The following is a 24,464-nucleotide window of genomic DNA, read 5'->3' as shown; positions in this document are numbered from 1 at the left end:
TAGATTTAATTGCTTTTTAATATGGAAACTTCACTGGTCCATTAGAATTAAGTCCAATTGTGTAAAATATTAAACTTTGTAACTGTACTGTATGTTTCCTGAATAAAAGAAAAAAAAAAAAAAAAAAAAAAAAAAAAAATATTGATTTAAAAGCGTGTTTTTATACTACAACATTTCAGTCTCTGAACTGGTACCTGAAGCGTAAGACTGTTCATCTTACCTTCATGTAACAAAAAAATATCAAGATACGCTGCGATTGGTGTATCAATGCAGTGCCCTATGCACCATTAGGTTCGGAAAGGGAATGATGATGAAATACAACGGACCGTAGGCACTCAGGTCGAAAATTGTAAGCGTAAACCAAAACCGTCCATAACACGTTTGTCGTTAAACCAATGTGGTGCCTCAGAAGTAGGTACCGCCAACTGTCGGGCATAGCCTACGAACGCGACAGGTTGGCAACCCAGAGGATCAGTGACGTAGATAAGCCCATAAAAGTACCGACGCGCTGATCGCTCGCTCTTCTCTCTACTTTTGCTACCCGCCACCTACTACCAGGATCCGCATTCGTAGTCTTCCGAAATTAACGTTTACCACGACGCGACGTAGAAAATATTCCTGTAAAACGTAAATTCAGTGTTCCATTCTTCTTTTAATTTATAATATTTGAAGCAACCTTTTGATGAGTAAAGCGAGGGCCACGCGTGAGGTGGTGGATGTAGGCCTTCCGCCGACTTCCTTCAACATACTTTAGCCTGCATAGCAGGTATAAAAACATTTCCGCTTAGCGTAGGCACGCCAACCGACCTACCTTCAAAGACAGAATAGAGTCGACGAACTGGGTATCCAACACAACTGTTGACCACAACAATATGGCACTCCACACATAACACTAAACCAAAAATTTGGAACAGTTTTGATCTATGCAAGCGTGCGAAAGGGCGCCTCTTTAAGCGGGTAGCGAATTGTTTCTCTGAGGAAAATAGAGTATCTTGAGAAGAACAGATCGGCAGATTTACAAGAAGATAGAGAAAAATACGATTTTTTTGTATTGTTATATTTTTTTCACAAATTCCTTCCATAAAATCCTTGCTAACCTACGCGATGATACATACTTACCCGTTTATTCCTTTAAAAAATGACTGACTAATCTCCATTCAATTAGGAAGTTTAGCACTACGGGAAATCGGTGTAAAAAAAATTTTACTCGCAATAAAAATTAGAGCATTTAATTGTAAGGTGAAGTTTCTACGTTACAAGTTCTTGAATCAACCAATCGATGGCGTTGTAATTGATCTCCGGTAGCCATTTTTTTCAACGTTAGTGTATTTTTACGCCATGGGGCTCTACTTTGAAATGTCAGTAGAACTCACCGACGAGAACTTGAGACGTCGCGGGCGGAGTGATTTCAATTTTTTTTTAATCATACCGATGGTAATACGATACATACGAATATTACCAAATGTGTATATTTACAAATGAAAAGAAATGTAAAAACCACTGAATTTCCTCATTTTCCTTTTCACTGATTTTTTACCTGAGGCATCCATCGAGTAAAATACATTCGTTTCAAGTTTTGCTTTACATATAGAACTAAAACATTATGCTATCCATCTTTTTTTCATTATTTTATTAAAATTAATTAGTTAAACGTTTCCTTTTTTATAAATTATGAGCTTGAAAACGTTTCAAATTGTTTTTACTATACAAAGATGATTCTGCAATAAAACCTATTGGCACGTGTCGGCGTAAAAATATAATTTTGTGTATGCTTGCGTTTTACTTACAATTTATTAATAAGCTGTACTTTGTACCTTTAGTAATGAAAATCATATTTATAGGATGTAATTTTACTTAATTTTTTTCTCATTTGAAAGTTTTTATTTTTTAAGTAAAAAGGTGTATGGATTGTATTACAATCTTATTTTCAATGATAACGTTGCATTATCTCATAAAGAATAATAATTATCTGTGTTTTTATCATAAGAATGCAGTAAATATTGCATGTGCATATAAGCTTGGGCAGTTTTTAGTGCATGTGTTATAAGAACATAAAATAAATATTTATTTAAGTATTTTAAGATAAAAAACATTTAGCGCCTAGGACAAGGTTATGAGTTCTTAAAGTTTTAGTTCACTATTTTTATTAACAATTAACATATTACAACTAAGATGGAGAACTTTATTAAGGCTTTATTATGGTCTTTGCTGTTTTCTGAATGACGTCACTATCTGAATATAAAACTAAATTGGAGCACGTATATAATACTTAATTCACTAGTGCTGATGGACCAGTTCTCCCAAAATTCATTAATAAATACGATAAAAGAACATAAGACTAAACTATCCCTAAAATTTGTAATATGCTCCCATTCAAAACAAAAACTTATCAAAATTTAGCAAGTTCAAAAGATTTTCTTTATTTATTTTTTTATTTGGATCATTTACTGTTTTTTATTTTCTATCTGTTAGATGTTTACAGTGTATACAGACACTTGAAGTAAAAAAAATGGTTTAGATCTCCCTGAGACCTAAAAAATAAAGGTTCATCGTGTTCAGTAAAATGTTTACCGTTTACGAGGTTTAAATTTTTACTGTTTTTTTCCTTGATTTTACTTTAGCTAGCTAAAATTTTATTTTGGCTGATACGGTTTTTTTCTTCTTATACAATAAAGAATCTTTTATAATGCATTATTACACAAACATAATGGGATCTATCGCATTATCCTAAATATTTTTAATTCGTTATTTTAAGTATGAAAATAGGCCCCCGGTATCGCCTATTTTAATAATTATTTTAAGATTCTGGAATTTTTTTCTGGGTATTTCACAAATTTATTAAATTATAAATACTAACGATAGTGCGAAAGATCTCATTATTTGTTTTGTGTGATAAAGTGATAGATACTTTATTGTTTTGGGTAAAGAAAAAAAGAAAAAAAAATATCCATCGAATAAAGTTTTTAGAAACAAAAGTGAAATCAAAGGAAAAAAACCAATAAAAATAACAAAAAAAAAACTGAACATGATTTACCTTTATTTTAAAGGTTTAAGGGTGTTCTAACACCAGTTTTTTTTACGTCCAGTGTCGGGCCACGCTGTATATATACATATATATATATATTTATAGTTTTACGATTTTTGACATGTTATATAATTAAGAGATAATAATATGTATACATGTATAATATTTTATCAATAAGTTCCTACTAATAAACTGCGGTCAAGCAGTTTAGTAGGGCTTGATAAATTGTATTATTTCTTTGTATATGGATAATCAAAATGAATAAAATATTTTTGAAAAACAACAATTAAGAAGAGAGAATATGAAGTTTAGGTACTTACAGGGGTTGTGGCCTATCATTGGTTATTGGTTCCAAAATTAACAATGAGGAAGTTCAGCTTTACGGAAAATTGGATATAAAAAACGATTTTTTACGAGCTATAAAAATTAAAGCATTAAATTGTGCGGCAAAGTTTCTTGAAAATTTATGAAAAAATAGATATTTGTAATTTAATTATATCGAACTACTTTTAATGACGTCACTAGTTCATATGAAACAATCAATAACTCAATTGTAGAATCTTTGTTACAATATGGTATTGTTGGATGGGGTAGTGCATATGTCAAATATCAAACCCTCCTTAAATAGTACAAAGATTAATTATTAAAGTAGTTTTAAAGAAACCCTCAACATTCAATACTGGAATTCTATTTAAATTATTTAAAATTCATACAGTAGACCTGATTTATAAAATAAATTCCATTATACAAATTTATAAAGAAGAAAAAATAAAAGAATTTGAGATAAATAAGTCACGCAGATACAAAAATAATATTGAAATCCCTGAATTCCACACAAGTCATGGTCAAAATACTTTTTTCTACAAAGGTGTCAAAAATTACAATAATCTCCTCAATGAACTAAAAACTATTAAAACTAATATGTCAATAAATAAATTCAAAGAAATTTTTTGAACAAGTCTAAAAACTGCATTCAGTTTTGATTAGAATGAATGTATTATTTTCTGTTTTTCTTTTTATATCCTATAAGTTTTATTTTTTCTCATTTACTCGTATATTCAAAATCATATAAGTTCTAATAAATAAATAACTATAATAGTGTAAGTCAGTCTCCAAGCACAAGAGTTAGTCTCTTTTTTGGAGAGTCACAGTTATTATATTTACTAGATGTATTAAAGTAGATTTGAATAGAATAAAAAAAACATGCACCATTCATGAAATATATTAATAAAAAAATAATTACCAATGATAAGAAAGTTGTAAAAGCTTTCCGATTTAGGGCTTAAGTCATCTTAATGACGGACCAATCGGCAGAACTGACCGAGAAAAAGCGGAAGAGAACTTGAGACGTCACACGTGAAGTAATTTCAGAAATTCAAAACTTTAAAAAATCATAGAGCTATTAATATCGCAAACGGTGACAGAACGCATTAAACCAAAAGTCTTTATATATTTCAAATATTTAAATATTTTTAAACATAGGTGCAAGATTTTGATTTCAAATTTTATGCTATGCTAGGAAAAAAGTTACTCTTTCAAAGCTTTAAAAAAATTAAAAATATTGTAGGAGAAATAATGCGTTGAAAGATTAAAAAAGCTTTAAATGCGATTATCCCGGAACTTGTTTTAATGACTTAATGCATCCTGTCAGTAAAGCCTCGATATGATACATATATTTGAAAGTCTAATTGGCTTAGTTTAATAGTCTAATAACTAATAAATAAACAATTTTTTGTAGTCAAGGACTGGATTTAACTCCCCAGGGAGCTGTTTATATTAACATATTACAACAGACATGAAGAGAAAAATGGAAAAAATAACATTTTCAGGCGTTGCCTAGTGTGTAGGTGAAATAATTCAATTAGATGAATCTCACCCGCATAAATAAAGGTTTCAGCTCTTTAACTTCACAAACATCAACAGATGAAAGAACTGAAGAAATATCTTCTAGATACTTTATAGTGCCTGTTTATAAATAAATTTGTAAAATATAAAAAAAATAAATGTAATATAAACCTGTCATAAAAAAAAATGTGTCCCACCGAAAAGTCTTTAGACTTAGTGGGTAACAAATTCTTAAATATATTTTTTTAATTAAATAAACGTTGCTCTGCAGCACTGAAACTGAAATATGGGCAAAGTGGTGTGTTACACAGTGTGTAAAGTGGCCACTTAAACTAGCCATTGATAGTTTATAAGCCCTGTAGATGCCAAGACTTCTATATTACCTTCTTTTAAATGTTCTTCATCTCTGTTGTAATATGTTAACAAAAAAATAAATGAAAAATTTTTCTGAACTTCCTGAAAACTTCCATGCATAGAAAACTCATGTTTTTAAATGAGAGAATCGTCTTTGTAAGATGAATACGAACATTTATTTATAATTTGCAGTATTTTGTGACCTAGAACAAATCCATGCATAAATGTGTACACTTTAATTTTTTATCGTGGCGTTCACATTATCGTTATGCAGTCATAGTTTTCAGGAAAAGGTTGTAAAAAATTAATGGATTTTAGATAAAACTGACTAACTGACCCACATTATTAATGTTAATTCATGAAGTCACGATTTTAGTTGTCAGTTATTAAAACTTGTTTTTAGGATAATACTAGCTTTTACCCGTGGCTTCGCTTGCGTGATATTAGGAAGAAATTAATTAATGAATTAGTTTTGTCATTTAACAATATTTTTTTTCCCCGTGGAATGATATATTTTTTCTGGATACAAAGTACCCCGTATCAATTACCGGTTTTCTGACTATCGCTACGCAAAAAAAACGGATCTTTTAATCTTAATTCTGTTTTAATATTAAAGGAAGTGTTCCGAATATAGAATACCGTTAGAAAAAATCATATTAAAACCATTCAAAACTATTTATTCATCAACCGCACTTGTAACAGAACTAAAAAAATATCTGGCTTTAATTAAACAACACAAAAAACTTAAACAAAACAAAAAAATTCTTTTTTTGTGGCTTTATACAAAAAACAACAAAATACTACTTTTGAAAAAAAGGTACTAAATATGGAATAGGGTATTCCATATTTGAATCATCAAATTACTTTCAATATAAATTTATTAAAATCTATCCATTTAAACAAAAATCAGTAAAATTAGAAAATTCTGCCCTTGAGCGTTGAATATGACACCATGAGCGACAATCAATACACTGAATTCATTCTTTGCCTTTAGTATTATCGCTATATAGACCATAACATTGGTTGTACAGGATATAATTTTATTTTTTTTTTTTTTTTTTATTATATTGAAAACATATTATACATAATTATATACAATATTCCCAAGGAGTTTTTTAAAAAAAACTCATTTAGGGACATACAGATAATAATTTTTTTAGAGACGTTTTTAAATTTTAAACTATAATATTATTTAACAAAAGCAGAAAAATTAAAATTATGATATACTACAAATTAAAAAGGGTATGAAAAATACTTGAAAATAACAGAATAAACAGAATACTAGGCATCGAAATAAATTCAAAATAATGTTTACATTATGCAATCTGGGAAAGAAAATTGAAAAAGTTTAAAAATTACATGGATGTATATATACATACTGAACTAGTATAAAATAAAATCATTTTTTTTAATTAACAAAATATGCGCACACCCAATACAGGTTAATTTTTTTTATCAAAAACGTTGAACGTTATGTATACAAGCCAAAAAAAGTATATAAAAAGAAAAAAACACAAATAACATTTAAATAGTATTAAAAATTACATATACAAGCAAAAACGGTGAAATATTAAAAAGGTATATGTTTAAGATGCGCATTCTCTATAAACTAACATTATTTATTCAAAGTACTTCTGGAAAAAATAATTCTTCAATTCGCACGTCCTGTTTCTATATTTTGAAATAGGTACTTTAAATTTTTGTGGCAATTTATTAAATTCCTTGAAACCTATGTATTGTAAAGATCTAGTACCAAACTTCGTAGACTTCACAGATCCAATATATATATTGTTTTTTGATCGAGTACTGTACCGATGGATGTCTCCAATGAAAGCTGGCTTTATGTTACTGTGCATTGAGTCGAGAGTAGTATTAATGATAGTGTCAGTTATCTCGAAATAGGAAAGCATGTTCCTAATATGGAATACTATTCCATATTATTGATTTTATTTATATTTGTAAAAATAAAATAAAGTGTTCAGTAGACTCAAATCAGTGTTTGATTTCTAATTATAAGTTTAAAATAAAAAGAGACATTTTTTTATTATAAACACTTTTACCACTCTTGTAAAAAAAAATTACAATTTATTTTTTCATTTATTTTTGGAAGCTTATAATCATGAATAATTGTCCTCTTTGTATGAATAATTGTTTCGCCAATAGAATTTTTAATTAACTTTTAATCCTGGTGTTATGAAAGTACTTGCCTATTCAGCAAAATTGTCTGGCATCGCATATCGTCTTTATTAATGTTTTTTATTTTTTATTAATTTTTATTTAATTGTTTTTTTAAATTTAAACAAATTTCAAATGTTATATTTTTACTAAAACTAAAATCCCACCAAGCCACTTTATGTAGCTTTTTGGTGGAGATTATAATTATACTAACCTATATAATATTATTTACATTTATAAAAACAATGAATAACAGATATAAATTTACAGCCGGAAATATCAGAATATACATGTATATAGTACAAGTAATAATTTATAAATTTATTTTTGAAATACAAGAAAATATATGAAAAATTAAAATAATTACACATAAGCCAATATTCATATATAAACTTTAAAAAATTCAATTCTTCTAATGTGTTATTTCGAAACCGTGTTTTTAAACCGCGTAAAAAAAAAGTGCAGTGTGCAAAAATAAAAATGCTTAATTGGCTATGCTACAAAATTCCTTTACACGCGATGATGTAACATCGTGTTACCTCAAGCAAAAGACAGAATATTCTGAAGTTTAGACATGTGAAAAAAAAAACTTTATCAATTTAGTTTACTATAATTTAGGCCTTTTAAGCAAAATCGTAAAAAATGCCTGTCATGTAACTAGCGTGCACTCCCATAAGCGACTGATTGAATGAATTTATTTGTTTGTTTTTGTCTCTTCCAAACAAACAACGGCCACAGAATAGCTTTCTTATCTCCCTTGTTATAAATTATATTCTGGTGCTCTTTCTTATACAGTAAAACAGATTTATTATGGTATCGGCATCACTTTAATCAGTATATTTATTTTTCGCACAGTAAGGATAAATATTTTTTGTATTAAAAGTCAGCATTTTCATACAAATGTTACTTTCCAAATCCGACGTGAAAATGTCAATTATAGATTACAAAAAATAAAACTTCGTCATTTAAATAAATAAGATTTATATATTTTGTATCTTATGTATACACCACAGCTACACAAGAGATAGTAAAACGATAAATTTATGTATAAAGTTAGTAAGTTTTATGTCCCAATACTTCTATGTTCGATATGTCCCCGAAAAACGGATCGACCAAATGCTCAAATGGATGGTTAAGTGTTCACATACCGTAAACCGCATTGTTTAATTAAATGATATTGGTTAATACATTAAAATCAAGGACCCAACCAATGGACCAACGGATATAAATAATTACATCGAACTACGAAGCATTCCCGCTCCTTAAATAGCTGCTACCTTGTATAACAGCTTGTATGGAAAACTAGTACGAATTCCAGTATTTTTGTTAGTCGTAAAAATACAATAGTTAATTAGAATCGGGTTGTGCTCCTGTGGCTAGTGTTTCGGACTCAAGGATTAAAGGTCCGTGGTTCGAATACCCCAACTTGATTACTATGTTCTAATAGTGAGTTATTTACAACTCGAAAATGGCCCTCAAAATTAAATATTTGGGTCAATCATAAGAACGCAAATATTTCTTAAAAAAAATATTTACAATAAACATGGGAGGTACAACAGAGTATTAAAAAAATAAAGCATAATTACAAAACAATGAAAGACATATTAATAGTAAAAATAGTAAACAAAAAAATCCCACAAAGGCGTGGCCTGTTCCTGGGTTTACAAGAAAATGTTAATGAATTTTTGCTCCTATAACAAATAATGGACAGTTATAATATTTTTGTGTAACAAAAGAAAGAAAAAATTAAATTTTCTGTAAATTTTTTAAAGTAATTAAAAAAGTAAATAAAAAATATTAAAAAAACACAAAAATATTCCTTATTATTAAAGGGCAACAAAATACATCATAGAAAAAAAAATCATATCTTTAGTTTGAATCCAGGATAGTGCATGTTTTTTAAAAGAAGGAAAATTGAAATTAAATAAAATTTTGAAATTGTTTACTTCAAATCCATAAAGATAACATACGTACATCATAGTTAGTGTATCTACGTTACAAAACGTAAGTACGCGATCTAGTTATTTTTTAATGGACTGAGTCAAAAAATATCGTTCAGAGAAAAACAGTTATTTATGTTTTGTCCGTTTTTATCAGATCGAAGACGAACTGATTTTAGACTCGAGTTGTACAATCAACAAGCTTATTCTGTCATAATTTCGTTTCGTAAGTTCGTTCGTTCGTCATATGTCCATCTCATTCTAACGCAATCTAAATCATAATTCTCTCTCGTTCCCTCTCATACGATATGAGTGAATTTACGAATCGAATGAGTTACAGCATAATTTAATTCAACCTGTTAATTTATTAAAAAAAAATTATAAAATAATTAAAAAATAAATTAAGACTGATTCTTTGCGCTACGATACGATTATACTTGCTATTTAATGATGCTCACACTACACACCTGAACACTTACTCCCACATACACACAAACACACCGATACTCTTACTCCCATACAAATGCACATAAACACGCCCTTTTGTTGTACCACAATTTAATATGTATATATATATATATATAGAAGTCTAGGCATTTACAGTGCGTATGACGAGTAGCTACTGATAAATGACTATAGTTATGAGTTCCACCTTTTCGAGAATCGAACCCGTATCCTCAATATACATTTCCAAATCATTAACCTGAACTAACCTAACCCATTGCAACAGAGGAGAAAAACGTTTTTGAGAAGCGAATATGGACGTCTTGACCTGTCATTAGCTGGTTAAGTGGTTACTTTACACATACTCAATAGATGGAAGAGTTGAGGTGGATGTTTTAACATAGTCAGAGACTGGTGAGTGATACGCAGTGAGTAAAGTGGCCACTTAAACCAGCCAATGACATTTCATTGGTCATAAGCCATTATTTCTTGATACACTATATAAACTATATCAACTCTTTTGTTATTGGTTGATTCGGAAGAACTAGAGATGTTATGCAAGGAAGTTCGCTTTTTTTTTAATAAAAAATAAATATTTGCGTTCTTATGATTTACCCAAATATTTATTTTTGAAGGGCCATTTTTAACGAGTTGTAAATAACTCACTATTTGAAAATGGAATCATACTGGGGTAAATTGGGATTCGAACCACGGAACTTCGGTCCGTGAGTCCGAGACATTAGCCACAGGACCACAACTCGATTAAATGAAAATATGATTTTTTATTTTTTTATAATTTTTTGAAAAAAATTGGGTTACAATTTAATGCTCTAATATTTATCGCGTGTAAAAACACATTTTTTATATCTAATTTCCCTTAGGCCTGATCTTTCTCATTGGCGAAGCGTACAATGGCCAATATTAATGTCAGTTTTTTTGACATGCATCCTGCATCCTGCTATCTATTAGTCTATTAGTGTATTTGTCCTGAAGATGGATTAGTTAACTTGAAATCTGTTGATGTAATTTGAACATTAATAGTAAAAACAAAATTAATAACTGTAATAAATAAAAAAAATTCATTGATTTAATCGAATAGTAAGTACTACAGTTATTATAAACTTTACAAAAACTTCCTTATGAATTTGAATGAGTCACCTTTACATTAGCACTTCTCGCAAAATCTCTTTTTATAAATCATTTGATTGACGGTAGGTACCGGCTGCAGGTCAAACACACCTCTTTTTTAATAAAGTAAAAAGGTGTTAACTAATAATGTTATAAATAAATATCGTCATGAGCAAAATATTGATATAGGTATGTAGAAAAAAAGAGTTTTATCACTTTTACATAATACTAGGTGTAAACGCTGCCTCCGTTTTTTTTTAAATTTGAAAATGAGCTCCAAAAGTAAAAAAAATTGTAAAGTTATCTGTCATTCGAAAGAAATTATTTTGCTTTACAAAAAGTTGCGTTCGCTTTTCCGTTATATATAATATTTTATTTAACTACAAGCCTTCAAAATTGAATGTCGAGTAGACGTCTGAAAGTAATCATTTTCAACACCTCCTTCTGTTCGCATTTTATTCAGTGAGTAAAGCTGCCAAAGCTGCTCGCGATATTTGCGCAGTGTACGGTGAATATGCTATAAATTATTGAATCATTTGTTGCATTTTTTGCGTCCTCTTGTTCTCTTTATTTGAAAAAACCGACACAATTTAATGATAATAATAATAATAAAAATAGTAATAATCATGCTTTATTAACAAAAAATAATAAAAAATAATAATTTAATATTTATTTACCCTAATACGTAAATAATTGTTTTTAAAGTATTGTTATTTTTCGGATTGATATATTTAATATTGTTACTGTGGGTATAATATAAATTTATTTCTTTAAATACACTTCTTTTTCCTCGTTAATTATTATCCAGTGTCCATGTCGTGTCCAGGCGGATGAAAAGTTTTGTTTGTGAAATAGAACCAGAATCCTAGACGAGCGTTTTCGACTCGATGGCAACTATACTCGATGGTGAATATCCTGAAAAAAGAAATCTAGTGTAGAAAGTTTGCCTCGTAGAATAGTGGTTGGCTTATTCACCTACCATGCTTGAGGTCCTGGGTTCTCTTCCTGGGAGGATTAACGTGAAATATTTGTTAATACAAGTATAGTGGTTTTACGCTGCAATATTTCACTGTCCCTAGACACGCATCTGAAGCCTAAAGAATCATCGGTGTTTGCTGATTTTAAAAATATTTTTTTAATTTTAAATCAATCTACAGGTTATTCGATAAACCATTATGGATTGGTATATAAAAAAGCGTTTGAAAGGTAATTGAAATAATATATATAAAGTATAATCAAAACATAAGTTGGATATTAAACAACATGATGTAAGGGAAAAAAATGTATACAAAGATATAATTATTATATCAGAGTGACAGGAGACTAGACAATATCGCCCTGTCAGTAAGTTTCATCTTTCGAAAAGTGAGTTAATAATTTATCTTTTGAATAAGTCTCTTTGCTGTAGAAATACATCAACCGAGCTGTCTTTGGACACTTCATTGTAAAGCCTAATTCTTGGCATTGGTGAAAAGAAGCTAGTGTTGGTTCTGTAATTTCCCCCAGCAAATAAAGTGTTAGTACGAGTGGCGCAATTTGGAACACTGATGTTGATTTGAGATAAAATATCTTGAGCGTCCATCTTACCGGATAAAATTTTAATTATTTTAATTAATAGAACCCATACATATTTTGTATGACAATCGGGAAATTTCATATTTTTATACAATTTTAAACAAATAATGGTCTAATAAAATACTGTCGAGTGAAAAAATATTTTTTTGTACTTATAGCATAAAAAATATTTATAAATGTATAATTTTTAATTCCTGCAAAAAACGGTTCATTGCATTGGCTACGCCCCTAATATGTTACGGTTCTGTTAAAATTTGAACTTAGTTTGTGATAATGTGAAATTTAAATAGAACATCGTCACGAATCTTGACGTGACAATTGTCAAGGCCAAACATGTCGCGTTTTTTTAAAGACATATTTTTAACGATGTTGTTTAAAAAATGAAGTACGAAAACATTTCTCTAAAACATTTATATTGATTTTGAAAATAAATTAATTTTTCTAAATCCATTTGACATGTTTTTATCGGTATTCGTAGTATGTGATATTTTCCTATTATGTGGATGGTTATTTCGATATTCCGGCCCGCGACTTTGAAGAAAATTGCAATCTGCTCCAGACTAGTAAAATGTTGCCCATGTCTGCAGTACACCAAAAGGCTGACTAATCTCCTTTCTCGAGTCGATAACACTCGTCCAGCGTAACATTGAACATTTTTCTTTAATACAACTTTTTTAAAAAGGTAAAGTTCAGTGCTACAGGAAATTGGATATGAAAAATGTTTTCTTACACGCGGTAAAAATTAGAGCATTTAATTAAATGGTGAAGTATCTCTAAAATATATGAAAAAATACGTGAACTACAGTAGAACTAAGTTCACGCGAACTCCAGTCATCCGAATTGCCCAATATCCGGGGAATTATGAGGAAATAAAAATAATGGAGATGTTATTACAACAAATAAAAAAGATCGCTGGCGGCCGGCGCGTTTTTTCGTCAAAGCAATGAGGAGAAGTTCAGTATTTTTATTTAGTTAAAAGACCATCAAACTAAGCCAAAAAATATTTTTAAATTTTTATCCATCGTATTATCATCGCCATGATTTTTTAAAGTCTTGTATTTCTGAAATTACTCCGTGTGTGACGTCTCAAGTCCTCTTCCGCTTCTTTTCGGTCAGTTCTGCCGATTGTTCCGTTGACTTTCCGTAAACCGGACATCTTTCACAACTCTCTTATCGTTGGTTGATTCAAATGAACTAGTGACGTCGTTCAAAATAGTTCGTTTTAATTTAATTATGTTTTATATATTTTTTCATACATTTTTAAGAAACTTTGCGTTACAACTTAATGTTTTAATTTTTACTGCGCGAGTCAAAAACAGCTTTTCCTTTCAATTTCCCGTAGGGCTGAACTTCCTCATTTAATTTGCTGGACATGTTTAAGTAAGTTTTTATGTGGTAACGTCTGACGCTTTTTCATCCGGATAATTCGAGTTTTACTGTACTGCGTTACAAGTTCTTCCGAATCAACCGATGAGAGAGTGTCGTGATTGATTTCCGGTTTCCGGGAAGTTAACTCGCCAATCAGCAGAACTCACCGGCTAGAACTTAGACGTCATAGGCAGAGTAATTACAAAACTTTCAAAAATAATCACGCTGATAAAACCATTCATAAAAAAATATATAACCTTTTGGCTTAGCATGATAGTTCACAAACAAATATTTTTTAAAGTAAAAATACAAACTTTTCTCATTGTAAAACTTTAATTTGATTATGAAAAATTGCCATGTATTTTTTTCCCCTTTTTACGAAATTCGTTGGTTGATTAGAGCACGTTTTATGGGTCTATTAATTTTTACTAATTGGCAAAGGCATTTTTTTATATAGAGGCTGTCATTTACTATAATTATTATCGAAGGAGCCAATTAAAAAATAGCGCCGAACTGATTAATTAAGACAAGTCAATTTGATTTTAGCATAACGAACATAATTATTTATTAATATTGACAGTATGTAAACATTTTGTGTTTAGGCCGATTGCACACCAGTCGGTCGTACAAATTCACGCAAGGTAAAATGAAGGTGGATTGATTTTTATTAAAATACATTATAAAAAATAAATAATCGTATAATATTTTTTTCTCTCTGTGTGTTCATGCGGATGATAAATACAGTTCAGTGTGTGAAATAGAACAAGAACCCTAGACACTCGATGAGTACTCTCAGGTAAACATCTTAAAAAGGAAATCGAGTGGGAATAAGTCGGCCTCGTAGTGTAATAGTTGACGCATTTGCATATCATATTTGAAATCCCGGGGTCGATTCCTTGCAGGGTAGACGTAAAATATATTTTTTAAGGTGATTTAGCACTGCTATACTTTAATGTACCTTCATCTCGTATCTTTGTAAATATGAAATATGTTTTATTTTCATTAACATATTACAACAGAGATGAAGAACATTTTCGAGAAGGTAATATAGAAGTCTAGGCACCTACAAGGCTTATGACCTGTCATTGGCTGGTTTAAGTAACCACTTTACACACTGTGTAACATTCACCATTCTGCCCGTATTTGAACATCTATATCCCTTCAATTCTTTCATCTGTTGATGTTTGTGAAGATAAAGAGCTGATACCTTTATTTTACTTTACCGGGTGAGATTAGTGTATTTAATTGTATTATTTCACGTACATACTAGGTACTAGGCAACGCCTTAATTATTTTTTTTCAATTTATATACTTCACAAACATCAAAAGATGAAAGAATTGAAGGGATATAGATTTATTATTTATTTTCATTTACATTTCCATTTTCATTGACGCATTGAGTTAAAATTAATTTACCAACGAATTCATGTTTATTTCAAAATTGCTACATTCTATTTATTTATGTACTTATATGGAAAATAAAAAGTAGTTTGCAATAAAAAAAACATGTGTAATCATATTAATTAATAAATACATATTGTACATCTTTCATGTCAACAATGACGGAATTCGAACCAGAGACCTCTTGCGTGGTAGGCAAACGTCCTAACCATTTGATCACGAGGCGGAGAAATAATTAAATAACGTCAACATATTACAACAGAGATAAAGAACATTTAAGATTAGGTAATATAGAAGTCTAGGAATCTACAGGGCTTATGACCTATCAATAGCTGGTTTCTGTGGCCACTTTACATACTGTGTAACATTCACCATTCTGCCCATATTTGAACATCTTTATTTCTTCAATTCTTTCATCTGTTGATATTTGTGAAGTTAGATAGCTGAAACCTTTATTTATGCAGGTGAGATTCATCTAATTTAATTATTTCACCTATATTACCTTCTCTTAAATGTTCTTCATCTCTGTTGTAATATGTTAATGTTAACAGCTCCCCAGGGAGTTGAATCCAGTCCTTGTCTACAAAAATTTGTTGATAAATAACGTTACTTTAATACGCATAAATTATTATTTCGCTATATAAACAGGTTAGTTTTATAAAAATGCAGTACCTGAATATTATAATATCACGATCAATTTGTTTGATTTATTTGACATTTTAACTTTTAATGTGAAATTTATTAGCATGCAATACTGCTCCGTTATGATAATTTGCATGTGGAATTATTGTTTTTAATGTACGCAGTAAAAACATCCTCGATGTTAATTTACACAGAAAATGTTTGGCATTAACATCAATAATAATAAATTTATTTTAAGCATAATATTTAACAATAATTAAGTTGTCTGCATTTGAAATAAATATCATGAGAATATAATGAACGTTTCGATATATGAACGGTGTTGATTCAATTTATTTTTTGTGTCTATATGTTTATTTATTTGATTTAATCCAAGATATAATACAAAAACATTGTTTACAAAAAAAATGATTATACAATAGGTACATTCAATAACATTTCATTTTTTATGGATGTAGCCACTACTGGCCCACAGGCACGATCCGGAGTGTCAGTGTATTATTTATTTTATATTTAAAAGTATACTTTCATATCAAAATATTATAGATGCAAAAATAATAAATATATAAAAATATCTTAAAACATACCTACGCGAATAGAACGAGAAAGGACTTTCATGAAAATAAAATTATATACTGAAATACGAAACAAAATCCTCAGCTTCCTGTCTAGTCTTTTTAGAAATCCATTTATGGACTAGAGTTTTGAAAACATTGTTTTTCATTTTGCGTACCGATATGTCCATACTTAAAAAGTTATATAGCTTAGGGGCCAGAAAATCATAGTGTCTTTGTCCGTAATTTGTTTTTTTTCTTTGGTAACAGAAGTATTGTTTTTTGTCTTTGCCTAGTGTCGTTAATTTGTTGTCCGTCATTATGTCTGTCAGGCTTTTGATGAAAGTCTTATCAAAATCAAATATATATATATATATATATTTATATATCGTATATACATTAAATATATATATATGTGTATATATATATTTAATGTATTATTAAGAGGATATGCGGTGGCTCCGAATTTCGATGAATACGTATGTGAACGTAGTTTTTCTGTCACTCTCTCGCAAATGCTTTCCTATTCTTATTCCCGAAAAAGAGAACTGCACGTCAGACTTATTATTCTTCTTCTTCTAGTGCCTTGCCGGGTCCCCCCGACGTTGGCGATCACTACAGCGAAAGCATATTATGTATCTGTCCTGTTCTACTTTTATATTTCGCAGCCAGAACCCCTGCTTATTGATGTACTCGTCGTAGTGATTCCTGAGAACAGATGACCAGAGTGGTTTCCCGTTGTCTTCTCTGGTGGATTTTTTTGTCGGGGTTACCTTCCCTTAGCTGGTTGGTTTTGGTTTTGAGGCGCCAGAAACTCGCCTTTCATCTTCTCGTTATCTGCTGTGATCACACCGTTATGAGTATGATCCCATTGCCCGGGGTTCACGACGTGGACGCCGACGAGTTGGACTATTCAGTAGTATTGCCGGTGGAATACAACTGGGCGTTTGCAGCATTTTATAGAATCACATCCTCCAGCAAGATGTGACTTACTGCAACCCTTGACAGTTCAAACCCCTTATTATGCCTAACTAAAATCGACGTAATCGACGTTTCTTAGTCCCGTTTTCGTACCCCAAAACTGAACCGATTTGGTATTTTTTTTAAAAAAAGAGTATCAAAATGAAATTTTCTGTGTCGGTACCTTTTGCGTTTTCCAAAAACCACACGTCTGAAGACGGCAGATAAAACTGGGCGGTTTTTGGATGGTTCTAGTTCTCATAATACACAATTAGTTAAAAAAACAAAACGATTGGGACATGCCAATGGTTAATATCTACATAAATGTAGTGTGTAAAAAAATTACTTCTCTAGTGCCATAATCCAGGGAGAAAATAAGAGAATACATTTATATGAAGAAAAGTTAGACCGCGATTCCTCTTAATTTGATATTTTTTTAACGATTATCGAAGGCATAATTATTTAAACTAGAATTTTTTTTATTTTATATTTTTAAACAGAAATTCCTTAGAAACTTATTTTTTTATCGAATGTTTATTTGTTTTATTTTTTAGATAATTCTATTAAAATAAAACACATTTTAAAATGGCCAAATCGTACGATTTCCTTACATTTCGTGCGTTTTACAAGACTGCAGTCGTAATCTTTTTTGGATTTTTACAATGTCCAATTTGATCAATATTTTTATTTTTCATTTTTTTTTTATTGAAAACTAGTCATATACACAATAATATAGTTACAATATAATACTAGACTAAAAATGATTTCAAACTTATAACTAAAAATATACGTAATGTGTCATAAGTAAAGTTAAAATGTAGGTGCCTCATATTGAGTGGTATCCGAATTACCCCCATGCACTCGTATGTTCCGCGATTTTGCGTAGTTTTTAATCTTAAATGAATTCTCGCTTCATTGTGACTGTTGAATCGGTAATTGTTCTCAATATTAATAAAAAGTCAGTCATTGTTATTGCATGTAAACACTTTCGTAGAAAAAACAGGTAAGGCCGCGGTATTGCAGTATCATCGACGATATATTATTATAGGAAAGGAGAATGTCAAAATTCTAATTAAATGTTAAATAGGGTATTTTCACGTTTTTTTTTTATTTTCCAAAAAAATAGAAAAAAAAATTACGGTGGTAACTGTATAGTTTTTATTTTTTTATGTCCACGCGTTAATTTTTCAGAGCGGTTTAAAAACGTATACTTTGAATTGGCGCCAAAACGAACACTCGGATGCCGTATAGGCTTGTGACGTCACGCGTTACGAATTTGACTGACCGTTCAAACAAATTCATACGAATTTGTATAGCCTACGTGTTGTTTTTGTTGTAATTGATTGTTTTAACTAATTAACGCGCATAAAATGTATTTAGTTATAAGATACAAGTACTGTTTAATTCCGATGTGCACAAACACTACGGTGAAGACGCAAAATAAAGCTTTTTTCGCCATTCCTAGTACCTAATGAAAAAATGCAGAAAAAATGGTTTAACGCATTTGAACGTTATGAAACGAGATGTTAAAAAAAAACAAACCACTATTCTTTTTTTCGTAGGTCTTGTTCAGTACAAAATACTATATTTTATGGTGTAGACTGTAGACTATAAACATTTACTAACAGTAGGTACTGAAATTAGCACCTATAAAGCTTGACAGGTACTACAAAACTAAATTAGTTTATTCTTTGAACGTTATTGTTTATATTTGTATTATATTTCTGTACTTATGTTACTTAGTTTAATTTGTGGAACTGTTGGTTTTCTATATGAATAAAAAATAAAATTACAAAAAAATTCCTGTGTGAAAACCTACCTTATTTATTTGTGAAATTTATTGCATTTACAAAAATGGCAGCTGACCTTGAGATGCTGGACAGTCTTCACACTTGCAGGAATCTATTATTTCCTAGACTTCATCGCAAATCAACGTCACCGAGTACGATTTGGTTCTAACTTTAAGTTATGCTGGGGTGACTCGACCTTTTACCATTCAAATATCACCCGTCCGTTTTACTTGAATGTAATCTATGGCATTGTCTCCGTAATTTACCCTAGCTGATATATTAATAAGTAAATCACATTTAATAAAAAAAGGCATTAACACGCACTCGAGCAACAGAGATGTTTACAAGCAATGGTATTTTATGGATTATGTTGTGTCAAAGTCACGTTACTTCCCTTTTGCATTAAATGTACGCTAAACAATATATTTATAGTACATGCAAATAACACAACTATTTGAATGAATACATTCTGGAAGCAAAAATTATATATTTGCTTACCTTACGGCCTTTACATTTCTATACTCGAACTTAAAAAGTTTGTATTGGATGAGAAAAAAATACCCATCATGATTATATCTATTTTGGGCAAGTTATCGGACTTTCCTTGTAAAAAACCAATTTTAGTCATAATGCTATGGATGTTTATAAATGAAAACAAAAAAAAAACAAAGAAAAGACGAAATTTAACTAGAAAAAACAAATAAAAAGCCACAAGCCGCCCGCGTCGGAGTATCTCAGTATAGGATTTGAGTGAACGTAGGATATATAAGTCACGCGTGACGTTATCAACCCTTTTGGCCAGTTACGGGCCGTTTTATTTCTATCAAACTTTAAATAGGAAATTATAAATGAAAACATTCGTTTCAGATTTTGATAGTAATATGGTTCGAATCGTAAAAATATTCTTTAAATACTGAATACATTAAAAATCATATCCCCAGTTTATGAAAATACCCTATTATATACATACAAAAATAATCCCATTCTGTTAAGAACAGGTTTAAGATTACTTTATGTGTGTAGTACTTAAAGATTTAAAAGAAATCAATAAAATAAACTTATCCATTATAATCAAACCACGCACACCCAAAATTATTCTGAGGCGCCTATTTAAAAAACTCAAAAGCTTACTATTTTAGGCCTTAGGTGTTACGATTCGTACTTGTAGAGGAAGATAGGTGTTTGCAGGATTATTATAGATGGTTTTCTCAGATTTCCAGATAGACTTATTCATACTGTAGACTGCGGCACACATTTAGCCGCACTTACAGATCTCTCTCGTTTTCGATATTATGCTAATTAATACATTTTTAATTTCCAGGTATTGAAGTGGAGTACACTGGCCCGTGTAGAGACACAGCGGAGCTGACACTAGCGTGTGAGAAGAATATGTTGTTCCAGCCAGTATGTGGGAGCGATAATTTTACATACGCCAATATAGAAGCTCTTAACTGCAAAAATGCCATGGTGCCAGGATATGGTAAGGAAAATTAATGACTCAAACATACAATTAACTATTTTTAATAACTGAAAATATTGAAAAGACATTCTTACTTATTTGTATTAAGGTAGTAAATGTTCGTACTCGGTTAACATAATGTAAACTGTCAATTTTTTAATTTCCACAATTTCCCTAAAACAGAGGACAAATTTAAGAAAAATCCTTTTATGATTTTTTTTTTTAAATATGTAAAAATATTACATTTGTGGGGGGTTTTAGTCCATTGATCGATGACACTGCAATTATTTCACCTGAAGTAAAGCAACGACCAATTGATTGCAGACAAGAATTGCAGATATTCTTTTCTGCTAGTAAGAAGCACGGCATAATCAGCATACAGAATTTTTGCTCCCATTCTTAAATCTTTCAGTTCTTTCATACAGTTATCGATGTATGTATACGTTGAACAACCATGGTGACATTACACATCCCTTTTTGACTCCTTTAGGAATGTTAAACCACGATGTGAATGTCTTATTTACTATTGAATCAGATAATAATTTATTTGTGGTTATGTTATTAATATAATATCAATAATTAAAAAAATAAGGAGAAGTTACAATAACAAATAAAAAAGGCTAAACGAGTTTCTTCATCAAAGCAACTAATTTTGCTGGACATATTTAAGTTAATTTTTTATGTGATTCCAATTCGCTGTATTATTGCAACAGCAATTAAAAAGTGAACTTAGTGTAAATTTTGCTGTTTTTTTTTTAAAACCTTGCCTTAATTTAATGGTTTATTTGCATATCCGAAGTTATTTCAAGATGTTTGTCAGGCACTCATTATTCCGGATGGTTGGAGTTTTACTGTATTAGTTTGTCAAATGGTACAATTCATAAATCTTTTTGTAATAATTCCAAACATTCTCTTTTCTCTCACGTTTGTTGTTATTTTTTTGGTTTTGAATTTAGCTGTTATTATTTTTACATTTTATGGCATTTATTTATTTATTTATTAAACACTTTAAATACATATAAGGGCGGGAATATCGCCTTAAAGCAATTTCTTCCTACTTATTCAAACTATTCAGTTTGAGAAAATAAATAGTAGGTTTATGGACATATTTTAGGTATATTAATGTATATAATATGTAAAAAAAATTATGGAAACAAAAATTGATTAAAAATCTACACTATACTATTAAGAGATGAAGAGGAATGGGAAGGAAAGAAGAAGGAAAAATTAAAATATTCAGATAATGACATTTCAACGTTGTTTTAAATGTAAATAAAAAAGGGGCGTCTCTAGTCTTTAGTTATAGTTACCCGACCGAAGTTTCGGTTTCGGCCAGTTTCTGCTAATGACCTGCGGTCGGTTAACGTTCGGTTTAACTCGGGTGCATTTTATGGCTTCTGACTCGTAAGTTCTCGTGAGTTTTAAGATCTTTCATAGTTATATTTTTATTATTTCTTTTATAGTTAATGAATTAAAGTTCCGATAGCGCACATTAAAGAACTGTTACATATACGTTATATGTACAAAATAACAACGAACCAAAAAGCGCCATAATTAAATTTATGCCTTTTATTTTATTGTGTATTTTACTGAACTTGTAATGAAAACACGTTATTTTGGGCGTTTTGAAGTAAATTTTAAATCAATTAAATAAGTTTCGGTTTGGCCGAAACTAGAACGGAAGCCGAAATTTGGTTTCGTCTGAAAGTCTTGTTTCGTTCGGTCACTAATCAGTTAATTACATAAGTTCACACGACTTGGAATTCTTCGGGATAGAAGATCTTCCGGCTTTTCGTAGATCTTATCGCGGCTAAACAGTGTGGGATGAAGTTGGATTGGCATGGTTTAGCTTGGAGTTTTATGTATTTCGATTTTATGAATATATTGTATACCATTATTGTTTTGCCCTTGTTTGTCTTTGCTACATAGTTTTATGTTCTTTTTGTTCAGTTTCTTGCATTTACGTTTCTTCATGTAACTGTTCTAATTGGTTTAGGCCGTATATATAATAAATAAAAATAAAATAAACAAAACTTAGTAATGTTAGTATTAAAACCTCGAGAGTAATAATTATCTAGAGAAGCCCTTAAGCTCTATTGCATAGAACAAAAGCGTTCCAAATATTTGGTTTGGTTTTAGTTTGGTTTTTAGCTAACAACAAACGTGTAATGGACAGTTTCGGTTTGCGCTTGCAATTCTCAACGCAAGTACCTACGGCCCTTTGCGTTGCTGTAATCTGTAGCTAAGTTCGTGGTCAATAATCACAGAATGTTTTTTCTACGTATGAGTGACTCTATTAGCTTATTACTCGAGGATTAAAACACATGTAACAAAAACAAAGCCATTTCTCTCAGTTCACCATACATAAAAACTGTGATTTCAAATATTCCTGAAAATATGAACCGGCTATGTTGAGAACGCGACACACTTTTAAGAATAACTCACAGCTGATGTTATATGCTGCCATTGAAAACGATCAGACCTTGACATTTAGTAAATTTGGCAGACAGTTGGCAGCTTCACTCTCCAGAGTTGTTGGTACTTCTTTGCTGATAATCACATTATGGAACAAAATAAATCATAATTTAAATAACATTCTTAACTGTTTCGGATCGCCACTTTTCCTTTAACAAGGCGTACAAAAAATAAACTAACAAAATATTTTGGAGTCCAATAAAATAGTTGAAATATTTCAAAATTCTGAACTAGTGCCAAGTAGGTGATTTTTTTTACAGGTAATTTGTTATTTTTCTGGATCATTCGGTTTTTCAAGACTTTTTGAAAGCTTTCGGGCGTTTTCACAGACTCCAGTAAAAATCTACCCGGCACGGTAAATAACATAGGCTTTAGTGTAGTTTTCATTATAATAATAACAATATGTACATAGCTTTCTTCCACTTTGTTTTGACCACCAGTCTGATGAAATCGATCACGGCAAAACCCGGTCACGGGTAAAATTTATAAATGTGGAATAAAACTATCTACGTATTTTTATTATACTATTTAAAATGCATTTTCACCCAGAAATATCAGAAGAAAAACTCTGTCTATAAAAGTTTTTTTTGTCAAGTAAACCCACTAACTAGTACATCACGAGGCCGACTAATTTCCACTCGATTTCTATTTGATAATTTTTTACGTGCGACTAGAAACTGAATAAATAAAACGAAAAAATAAAATAATAATCAAGTATCCACCCGCCGTAGTTTTACCATGTTGGGTTAGGGCGAATAAAAACTTAAATAATAATATGTACATAAAAACAGCTTGGGGTAAGATCACTGGAAGAGCGGAGGCAGCGTGGTGACTTGATTGAAACGTTTCTAATCTTAACTGATCTTATCTTTCATGTATATGGGGTTTTGCCAGCAAAAATCAGATCTCGGAAATACAAGTTCTTCAGAACAGAGCTCTAAGAAACATTTTCGGACTTAAATGGGATTCCCATGTTAAGGATATCTACCGACAAACAAAGATACTTCCTTTCAAGGCTATGCCACTGCATGACATAACCTATACTATTTTAAATATCACAAACTTTTCTGCTCACTCAAATTTAAAATACACATTTGGTCATGATATTCACAATTACAATACGCGTTACTCGGGGAATCTTCATGTGTCTAAGTTTCGCTCAAAAAAGTTCGGCAGTAGGTCTTTGGAAAATATTGGCCATTCCGAATATAATAAACTGCCCGATGAGCTAACACGCAAAAAAGTGTCGCAATTAAAAATACTTCTTAAATTTTGATAGTGATAATTATTAATGTAATTTATATAGATGGTGTTTTATGTTTCTTATAC

General features: G+C 30.4%; 1 protein-coding gene across 1 annotated transcript in view; it reads left to right on the top strand.

Moving 5' to 3' along the window:
* The window catches only part of LOC148285206 (serine protease inhibitor dipetalogastin-like), a 118,835-nt gene that overhangs the window by 32,535 nt on the left and 61,836 nt on the right, over positions 1–24,464 (top strand). Inside the window, exon 3 of the mRNA XM_088228499.1 lies at positions 20,523–20,681. Within this exon, the coding sequence (XP_088084625.1) occupies positions 20,523–20,681 (159 nt within the window). The remainder of the gene's footprint in view (positions 1–20,522; positions 20,682–24,464) is intronic.

The sequence above is a fragment of the Micrasema longulum genome, unplaced genomic scaffold, assembly GCF_059751315.1.
Source record: "Micrasema longulum isolate JH-2025_06_02 unplaced genomic scaffold, ASM5975131v1 h1tg000047l, whole genome shotgun sequence".
NCBI lineage: Eukaryota > Metazoa > Arthropoda > Insecta > Trichoptera > Brachycentridae > Micrasema > Micrasema longulum.
The sequence above is the reverse complement of the archived record's forward strand: the minus strand, read 5'-3'. Positions and strand labels throughout refer to the sequence as shown.